The 11,171-nt window shown below is 39.6% G+C and overlaps 1 protein-coding gene across 1 annotated transcript in view; it reads right to left on the reverse strand.

Moving 5' to 3' along the window:
• The window catches only part of LOC118323178 (vasoactive intestinal polypeptide receptor 2-like), a gene marked incomplete in the record, with an annotated part of 27,894 nt that continues 16,723 nt past the window's right edge, over positions 1-11,171 (reverse strand). The window contains 8 exon segments of the mRNA XM_035655147.1: positions 1-1,730; positions 1,838-1,879; positions 2,188-2,326; positions 2,747-2,838; positions 3,482-3,551; positions 3,953-4,013; positions 4,700-4,850; positions 5,859-5,997. Of these exon segments, the coding sequence (XP_035511040.1) occupies positions 1,557-1,730; positions 1,838-1,879; positions 2,188-2,326; positions 2,747-2,838; positions 3,482-3,551; positions 3,953-4,013; positions 4,700-4,850; positions 5,859-5,997 (868 nt within the window).

Raw genomic sequence — 11,171 nt, forward strand, 5'->3', positions numbered from 1 at the left:
CGTGTCCAAACGTGTTCAGCGTCTGATATGATGGAAGATCCTCCCTGATAAATGAGTGGAAAGTCTGCCTATTTTTATTCATTCATCTGCTTCACTTAAAGGCGATAATTCTCTTCTATTGAAGATATTTTGTGTCCTTAAAAGGTGGGAAACACTCAAATCCAAGACAAATTCAAAGACATCAGAAGAAAACTGTAAATAACAGAAAAGCCACAGTGGTCAAACCCTCGTTTAGGCACAAAAAAAAAACAAAAACCCTACATATGAAAAATAAACAATAAAATAAATGGACAACCATGATACATTAACCTGTATGTTTCCTGAACTCCTCTGTTTAGGACAGTAGTTCCCAACATGTGGGTCGAGACCCCAACAAGGACTGCAAGATAAATCTGAGGTGTCATGAGATGATTGGCCAGGGAGGAAAGGGAGTATCTTGTGAACTACTGGATCATTTTTCCCATTCAGGACTGTAGAAATATTTCAAATATACTGTTACAAGACTTTCTGCAACCCAGGACCACGTGTCTGACTTAAAAGGAAGCTCTGGTTAAAGTTCAGTCAGGAAGAATTTTCTTTTAAGCCCGTATTTCCATCCTGCATTCAGTCGTCTCACACATAATCTCCTTGCTGTCAGTCCTGATATCAGCTGTTCTCATCAACACACCTGCGTTGTTTGCAGGCTTTTATGGCCTTTTTAATTAATAGTGAACCCCTGGCTGCTACAGCAAGGACTCCTGTATCCCCATCACCACCAGCCTCAGCAGAGTCATCAGCCACAAGCACTACTGGACTCCAATTATGACTCAACACTCACTTAATTTCTGATCTATGGAGCATTTATATAAATACATATATGTCACTATTTGTGTATTTAAATTTTAATCTTATTTATGATAATATTTGTGCAATAAACAGGGGGAAAACCACATAAATAATACAGTAATTATAGCTTACATAAGTGATTAGATCAGAATATCTTCACTGATTCATCATCGTTTGAGCATGTTCATGTTATCTACAAAGCTTTTTTTTTTGGGACAAACAGGACAGGATTCGGTGCAACTGCTTGTAATTTGGTCACGAATAATTCTTATTGGACTGAATAGGCGCCATCTTTGGGTCCGGTATCCAGGTTTTATTATACATCCATGGATCTGCCTAGTCTGTTTCCTTCCTCTGCTTTCATGAAACCAAATCTTACTATTAAAGTTAATAGTTGGCTTCAGAGTAACAAAGGATACACTCAGCTGTCTGAGAATATGTCTTTCGTTTATTTGATCGTCTTCATTTACAGTTTTTATTACAACGTTTAATGATATGAAAGGTTCAGTTAGTTGATGCAGGTCTATGTTCTGCAGGTTTTCAGCAGGTACTGTTTCATGTTTCTGAACAAAACATTGAAGACAGTCCGACCAGAAGTCCTTCACCTCAGAAACTCCTGCAGGCTCAGTCCCTGCAGGAGCAAACGATATGTCTATAAAAGAGGCCTTGAGTAAGACTTTGAACCTCTAAATATGAGTGTCTTTACAAAACCAGACCGTCTCTGTCCCTGGTCAGAGCATAGAGGTCTCAGTCTGTAGGATGGACTGGGCTCGGGAGTTCCTGGGAAACTGACCAGAGTTTTCGGTGCCGTTTCGGCTGACTGACATGGCATGCAGCCTGTAGTCCCGCCCCACGTAACGCTTGAGAGATAAACTCCTCCACGTCCTCCTAAGCTCACTCTGGACCTTTTTTAATTACACAAACAAACAAACAAAGTGGAGTTTAGCATCTGTGACGTGAAGCAGATAATTAATTTCACAGAATGATCAGAATTATGTGCGCGTATACTCACCTCGCTGTTGAGGAAACAATAGAGGACAGCCACAATTAGACCCTAAAACACACACACACATACAGATGTGTTACTGATTAGGCATCATCTTAAAAAATCCTGTTCATAAGTGTGTATTTTGATGCTTTTTACCCACAAAAAAAATTTAGCAACTGAGCATCAATTAGGTTTAAAGTCAAGCATTAATCAGTCACCAACATAAAAGACAGTTTGTTTTTACAGAAGAAGCATGAATGTATAGTTATGTATATATTGTACATAGTGTACTGTGAGTGCTCTGGGGGGCAGCAGCCACAACCTTGCAGCAGTGTACCTTCACAGGGGATAAAGTGAAACCCGTCGTACGTTACCTGAAAGGATCCGAGGCCGAGTTCAAAGAAGATCTTGATGTAGTTCATGGTTTTGTCAGCTGGCTCCATTAGGTAGACGAACACCACGTGGTTTATCCCAAACAGGGGGATCAGCAGGAGGGTGGACTTAGCCAGGCGTCTAGAGAGAGAAATACACACAGACACAGTCAATACAAACAATAAAACACGATAAACTTACAGTGTTATTGACAGAGGTTTGGAGAAAGGAAAGTTTTGTGCAAACATGAAGTTATCTCCTTATTTTGAATATAAAAACTCTCTCTTTCTTGTTGCTTGGGCGTGGGCTGTATGTAAAAGCCAAACTGTGTGAGAGTATTTAATGCTTGTTGTCATACTTGGTGCAGAACGCAGAGCGAGGTGAAGTTCAAAATGAAGATTTCCGTGTTTAGAATCACAGCTGTTTCTGTTAATGGTTGCCTGATGAGCCTTTGGCCTGAATATGGCGGCCAGATGGTTCATTATGTCACCTCTAAAAATGCAAAAATGTAATCAAGACAAGATCAGAGGTTAAATGTGTCCTGGTGCTCTGGGAGTCTACCTGTATTGCGATTGCTCGTTTCCTCCGACGTTGGTGCAGCGCAGTTTCTGCACCAGGATGCGGATGATGCTGATGAACAGGATGAAGTTGATCTTGTAGAGAAACACAAAGCAGTAAGGGAATGAATGAGTGAACAGTTGTAGAAAAGTACAAACTCACCCAGGTGTACGTCATTGAATAAACAATCTCAGTCCCAGTTAAATGTTCCATTAGTGCAACCTTAGCCAAACCCAGCAAGACTAACGTGGAAACAGGCAGCAAATATTTCGTCCACAATAAATCAAGCAGAGCTGCACAGTGGCAGCAAGGAGAAAATATGTTCCTCAAAACAGTAAAGTTCAGAATGCCAACATGTTTATCTTATCTGAAACAGCTTTTAGACTGTTTATAGAACTCTGTGTTGGATGGTGGAAGCACTGGGATTTGAAATGTTCCCAGACAACATTTTTGAGTGTATGCGGCTGGAAAATGGGAATAAGAAGAGTGATGAAGTGATATAATTGATTAAAGTGAGGCAAAGAAGGTGTGAATTATGTCAGTTGTTAAATATATTAGCTTCTTTAACTTCTACAGTGTCACTTATCATCACAAAACATCAAAAATCCATCTGCAAAGAGTTTTAGATTGAGGTTTAAACTGTAAATTCGACTGAAATAATCCTGAATAAGTGCTTTAGTTACGACATTAAAAGTTACTAAACCTCATTATGTGATAAAATATTGGTGCAAAACTCACAATCACAGATGCCATGATGGGCCAGTTGATCAGTCGGTTGGGGACAGGTTTCTCATTCCTCTCCCAACAGCTGAAAATAAATGTATTTTTTTTAACCAGAGCTGCTTAATAACAACCATCGAATGTCCCAAATGTTATCTGTTGGAAACCTTATTGGTTGAAGCAGTGCTCTTCAAACTGGGAGGAAGGTGAAAGGGTGAACGCGATACAACAAACAAATGCTTACATGCTAACAATGCTTTCAAGATTCAGAGTAAAAGTGAAAAATTATTGTCTCTATGTAAGAAACATTAATTTGAGTCTTTCTTGTACAGTTTGAACACCTGAAGTTGATTGTATTTAATCATTTAACTTAATTTGATGTATTCCTGGCTGCAGTGCTGATAGAGGCCACTAGAGGCCGACAGTCCTCTCGTTTCCCGATGCTTCTCAAACACGTTGCAGCTGTCAGAACAGGACGTGCAGACTCACCTCGTGTCCTCCAGGTTTATCCTACATATGATCCACGCAACCATGAAAACAAAAGGGATTCCTGAGAGACGGAGAGAGGAGAGAAAGTCTGTTTAGATTCTCAGTCTGCCAGACACAGAACATCCTCACGAGGTGCCACGCAGGAAATATGATGTCCACACACACACACACACACACACAGACACCAAGCGCGCACATGAAACAGCTGGAGCTAAATGGTTGTGCATTAGGGAGGAAGTGTTGGTGAAGTGGTGATGGATGGTGGAAGGAGGTGTCACATGGCAGCAGAACGGGACTGAGCGAACACAGAGGCCAGGAGACTGTTTACGAACCGACCTTTCAGGAAATACACTAGTCCACTTTAACAGCATGACGCACTGTCTGTCTGTGTTTTTGCAAGAGATTTTGTGCATAATTTATGCTAAGTAAGCTAAGTCGTGAGGGATAAGTTTTGCAGCAATGGCTGTGAAGAAAGCAGGGAAGGCTGTCATCACCAGCTTTGCAGATTTAGGTGGAATATGATGGAAATGCAGATACAACAGAGACTGGAAAACTCACATATCATAATATGAACTGTGAAAGCTTCCTTTTATGCTTACTGTATCAACATTGTCAACATTTTAGCCTACCACAGCTTTGGTAACGTATCCAGCTGCTGGTTTTAACTTCATATTTACCACACGGACATGACAGTGTGCTAACAGGTTACAGAGGTTACAGAAATGCTCCTCTTATAGCCAACCCTACCCCAGCCGATGAGTATGTAGATGGAGAGGCGGATGGAGTAGTTGTGGATGACGAGCAGCAGCGTGTGCAGGTAGAGACCCTCCACCAGCAGCCAGAAGAAGTTGGCCATGATGAAATAGTTGAGGAACACCAGGCTGGCCTTGCAACCCACCTACAACAACAACAACAACAACAACATCAATATACCTCATTACATACATGTGACAACAGTTCAAGTTATGCTCTAGTGACAACTGAAAAGTGACGGGTTTAGAGGTCAAATTTAAGACGTCACAATACAGATCTTGACCCAATTTATCATTTATTACAGACATTCTTACCCACACTTTAACCCTACTGGTGGCCTTTTGAATATTTTAAACATTTTAAAACCAGTATTTTAACTTTAGCTCCTAACAGATAAATAAAGTTATTTCGATACTGATTTGAGATCTCAGGTTAATCTGGACTTTAAGGTCGGCTTTTTCGCTTAGCAACTTAACTTGCAGATGCATCGCTGTGAGCCTGCACCATAAACACCACAGACTTTAGTCTACAGTATGGAAGATAACTGAGAGTAAACATGAATTATCCAGTAAGCTGTCATTGTAAAATACTGAAACTGGGGTTTTAGTAAGTGGAGTCTGGTTTGTGATTAATAATATATATAGATAGATATAGATCTGTATGTGATACTGCATGTGAACGGTAGTTTGATTGTACATGTGTGCTCCTACATTAACTGAATGACCAAGACAAGTTTCTCCTAAGGGGAAACAATAAAGGATAATCTAATTATATTATATTACGCATCCGTTGGTACCAACCATGCTACCATGTCAGGGAGGGGGCAAAACAATGCTCCAAAGTAAGGCTAAATTTTGGAGATGGAAAAACTGGGATGAAAATTTTCAAAGTGATCCCTTGACCTTTGACCTCAAGATATCTGAATTAAATTGGGTTTTATGGGTACCCCAGGTGTCTCCCCCCTTGCAGACATGTCCACTTTATGCTAATCCCAAGCACTTTGGGGCACAATACATCCAGTATTGGAATTACATAAAGTGGGGAAGACTGGAAAGCTGAGAGACACACTTCATGCCGCCCCTGCATAAATCAGTGCCTTCAAAACAGTCTGGACACGCCTGTGAGTACAGTCAAATAAATGTGCGTGTCTCACCAGCGAGGGCTGAGTGCTGCAGTCCGTGGTCTCGTCGTCTGAGAAGAGCAGGGTGTCTTTGGTCAGCACGGCCACGGCTCGCAGCATGAACGATACAAACAAGTTCAGATGGATGTAGTTCCTCGTACAGTGGAGCCTCCTGCACACACACACAGAAGTATGTTGAGAAGTGTGTTTATAGAAGGTGTCGGGGTGTGAATCCAGTGAAGGATGTGGTATCTAAACATACTGATAGCAGCCGAGTGAACAGCTGGAGTCGATCCAGGCTGAGCAGCGGCGTTTCATCCATCTCACACATTTCTACAACTAACTGTTATCGACCTGAGTGCTCTGTGTGTTAGGAAACATTAGTGAGAGAGTGCGTACGTACGTTTATGTTATATATCCTGAGCAATCCTTCATATAGCCTGAGTTAAAAGAAGTTATTCCTCCTAAGGTTGAGGTCATTGCACAACAAGTCTGGTATTTTTCTCAGTAAATGTTGCAACATCGACTCTAAACTGTCTTAAATCGTTTATTACAATAATCTTACATTTTATAGAAAGGAGAAGAAGGAGGAAAAAACATATGTGAGCTTCTGCAAGATGATTTATAATAGACTAAATCATAATTGATCCAGTTTATTTGTGGTTGTGAAATGATTCTTTGTGCTTTCTTTTCCCATCAGGAGGAAAACAATCGTCACTGCAGCATTTTATTTACAAACAAACAAACAAAATTCAAATTCAAAAAGTAAAATTGTGCAGATCTTGAAACAACCATGGAGCACTGAACATGTCCATTCAATAGTTGTAAATATTAATGCATGTATGAAATACATATTAATGCAAATATTTGTCAGACAAGCAGCTGGTTTACACAGATATTTTGAGTTTGCACTTCATGGATATTTAGTTGACATAAAGCTCATTTATACTACAGTGAGTGAGTCAAGCTGTGAATGAAAAATATGCAAAATTATTTTCAAGACAAAAATGAAAGAAATAATCTAAAAACAAAAGTATAAGACATAAAAAAAAAAGTACCAGCAAAACAGGCAAATTTGTACTCCTAAAAGAGTCTTAGTCCAGTTTTTTCAGAGTTTCTCTTTTTAGTTTCAGGTAGTTTGAACACCTTGTGCCACTGGTTTAACTGGTGTGTGTGTGTGTGTGTGTGTGTGTGTGTGTGTGTGTGTGTTCACCTGAACAAACGATGATGATGGGTGCTGGTGAGCAGAGCGATGAGCGCACAGGCTGTGGCCCCCAGAGTGGACCAGTATCCTCAACCACCCTGTAGAAAGGACCCAAGCTGGAACAACACAAAACACAGAAAACAGCTTTATTGTGAACTGACAGATGGGTTTAATGTATAAATGTGATGATGTGAAGGAGAGGAGGAAAGGTTGCCTTCCACAAAAGTATATTATGTGTTACTAAATACCCAACTAATGTCACTGTTCAAGGAAAAGCCAACTTAGATGTAAAAGCTAATTATTTAATTTAACTTAAATTGAATCACTGTTGATAAAATGCCAATAAATATAAAAATCATTAGAAATATAAAAATTTTAAACATTGTTAATATTAAACCCTTTTAAATAAAAGATTGAAATTCCATTTTCAATCAAAAAGAAATTCTACAGGTTTCCCGGCAGCCGGATTAATTCAAAAAAAGATCCATTCTTACTTAAGTAAAGTAAAAAGCATCAAAATAAAAGTACTATTATTTCAAAATTATATATATATATTTATATATAAAATTATATATATAAGATATAATAATCTATAATAATACGGAGTAAATGGAGTAAAAAAGTACAATATTTTCCTCTGAGATGTTACAATAGAACAAGAACCTCAGAACTGGACTTAATTGGTTTCTTATAAAGGCAGACTATTAAATCCACTAGGTGGTGCTGCTTTCTCTATTTATTTTTTTTTAATCTACACATTAAATAAAGAAATGACTATGTGAATATTTATTGTTCACTCCTCCGACGAGCAAACAAAGCTGTAACCTGGAAACTGAGAAGCTCTGGAGGAGCCTTGTGTGGTCATTTATTGAGCTGAAGGATGAAGAATAATAAACACCCTGAAGCCTCCTTATGCCTTGGAAGAAGACCCACGGAGGAGTTTTATAAATGCTTTGTCAGAGATGTTTTAATGTTTTAATTGTTTTTATTAAATCATAATAAAAAATAAAATAAAAACAGTTCAGCAATTCCCAGGCTCATTTTTTATCAACAGAAACTCATCGAGCTCCTGGTGCCTTCTTGTTTCTTTCACAATAAGAGTGGGATCAAGACGAGAATCTGGTCCATTTCAAAACTCCACAAACTCTCCACAAACTCTTCAGGCCGACACACAGACACGGATCTGGACTTTAGAGCTGCGTGAGTGTGTGTTGCCTGGTGTTCATCGCTCTCATCATCTATAAACAACATTCCCCATGTCTGACACACCATCTGGCGATTAGCTGGACGTTCACACACACGCACACACACACTATCACAGTATACATTTAGACATGCATGCATAAGCACATGCACTCAAACATACACTAACTATAAACCTTTTTCACACACTGTTAAACACATGCAAACGTACTGTACATACAGTACGCATTACGCCACTGACCTAATGCAAAAAACACCAAAACAATCACAGCTCAATGTCAAACCGCAGCACTTTTTTTAAAAACTGAAACCTAATCTTTACCCTCCAACAGACGAAATGTCTCACTGTGCATTAATATCCTATAAATATCCTACGCAATAAACCGTAGCCGGTCCTTATGAAGACAGATGTTAAAGAGCAAACACAGTTAAACAGCGGTGGAGAGCAGCTGCTGTACTTCAACAACATATCGAGACACATTCTTTATTTAAAGATATCCATTTCTGGACTTTCTCCTCTTTTTTTCATCCTTTCGTTCCATCCATTTTTCCTTCTTTCCTCCCCTTTTCTTTGTTTTGTAAGTCCATGTTTCCTTATTTATTTCCTTCCTTTGTTCCTACTGTTCATCCTTATTTCCTTCTTTTGTTTCATAGTTCTTTTACTTTTCCTTGTGTTTTATCCTCCTGTCCTTTTCATCCTAGTTTTCATCCTTCTTTCTATATTTCTTTCCTTTTGTTCTACTTTTAATCTGTCTTGTTCTTCCTTTCCTCTTTCCTGCTTCAGTCGTTTCTTTCCTTCCTTCTGACGAGGTTTTCAAAATCCTTCGATCTACAAATTTAAGGATTTTCACTATTGATGCTTTAACTTGTTCATGCATATTAACATAAAACAGAAATAACCCGTCTTGATAACACTTTATTTCTATTTTTGTCTGTTTCTGGACTTTCACTTAAAGTCCCAGGAAACATGTAGATGCACAACAATCAATGTTAAAGTTTGTTAATTATTAAGAGTTTAGGACACAGGCTGACTGACAGAGCTGATTACCTGCAGACTCTTTAAGTATTTTTCCATTGAATCATTACTACTTTTACTTAAGTAAAGGGTTTCGGTACTTCTTCCACCGCTCTCTATCCATCCACTGTAAATACACACACATAGACAAATACCTGAGGATACACAGACAGTCGCAGCCTGGCATCAGCGTCTCATTCCTGAGGCTGATTCTCAGGCCTTCTGGCTGGGAGCTGATGACCTGCTGGCTCTGGTCTGCCGCAGCCTCACTGCCTTCTATGTCCAAAGACATCTCCATCCATAAACTCTGGCTCACTCGCCCCTTTCTGTCTTCCTCTCTGACACCAGGGAATTAAAGCCATGTTGAACTTTAGGCTGAACAGCCTCCCGGCCATGAGAGAAGTCTAACTCTTTACCTTCAGCTCCTGTTTGCGCTGCTGTGTTTTAAATGAAGAGTCGGAGGGAATATGAGGACAAGGACCAAAGGCTAAAAATGTACACAGTTTTAAAGACAAAATTAGTGAGAAATGTAGGTTAAAATACTAAAAAAAGACTCTTAGTTCCAATCTTATGTATCAGTAATTGCTCAAATAGCTTATTTGTTAATTAAGTAACTAATTAGTGAATGAACCTGGCAATAAAACACGCTGCATTTGGGTAAAAATAACAGAAATACCTGTTGTTTTTTCTTTGTATCACCACAGTTGGGTGGATTTTGGCAGCTAAGCTAAATTAAAGTTCCTCATAGCTGCTTTAAGTAAACAGATCTGAATACTTCCTCCACTACTGGTGACATCCGGTCTAGTGGCCATATCACAAAGTGGAAACTCTTATCTATTCAGGATTATATGAGAAAAGTGAATGTGATATAATGATTATGGGGCTTTTTATGGTAGATATTGATCTTGAAGAGGTGACAGGAAACGAGGGAGGGAGATAATGACCAGGGATGTTACAGTTCGTGATTGGCATCTTAACCCGTAAACCCAAGGAACGACAAAACTCCTATGATGTTGTGCTTTTATATCAGTCACTGGAGCGAGAGTGTGAGAGTTAGAGCAGAAAAAAAACTGAACAAGACCTCAAAGAAGCCTGGCATGAGTCCTGCTCAGTCATTTTGTTGAGTTACTTCATCAATATTTTCATAAACAGCTCGATTGTCACAAACAGGCCGATTTTCCAGGGTGCCACAGACACTTGACAGAGGTTTGTTATGTGAATAGTTGTTGCTGTGTCAAGAAGAAAAAGAGAAACCTGACGTGTGCTGCAAACACGCCGCGATGCAAGCAGCACAGAGCAGATTGCACTGGCAGGAAGTCAGGCACAGAAACAGCATAGAGACTCCAGTCAATTTTCAAACTAAAATACCACATGCAGACTCCAGATCGAATTTCACACTACATCAACATTGTGACACCAGACCAGAAGTCAATCAGTCAGAGGAGATTTGAAGTGGAGAAACACACCTTTTTGTGTCCTTTGTAAGAATAAAATACACAAGTAAACAATGTTAAGCAGGCAAGACGCTTCTGAAACGCTCTCAGAGCCAAACCGAGTATTCTCAGTGAGTGTCCAGTGCAACGCACAAAATTCAGATCAAATTGTCAGACTAGGCAGTGCTGATCAGATATTAATCCAGATTCGGTCTCTGCTTTGCCTATTTCTGGCCTCGAGTGTTTGAACATGTGAGATGGCAGCCATCTTTTCCTGCTTGAAAACTGACGAATCAAAATCAAGCACTACCCAACTCGCAATAATGTCCTCCTCCGGCTCTGCGCCACACCTAGGGCTGAACGATTAATTGCATTTGCGATAATATCGCGATATGATAAAACGCGATTTTCTAACCGCAACGTGCGCGATTACAAGGTGGTCACGTGACGCGAGCGAAAAAGTGGAGAACTCGGCTGCATCAGCTTTTCAT

This window comes from Morone saxatilis, unplaced genomic scaffold, assembly GCF_004916995.1.
Source record: "Morone saxatilis isolate NCDOM2014 unplaced genomic scaffold, NCSU_SB_2.0 Contig0, whole genome shotgun sequence".
Taxonomy (NCBI): Eukaryota; Metazoa; Chordata; class Actinopteri; family Moronidae; genus Morone; species Morone saxatilis.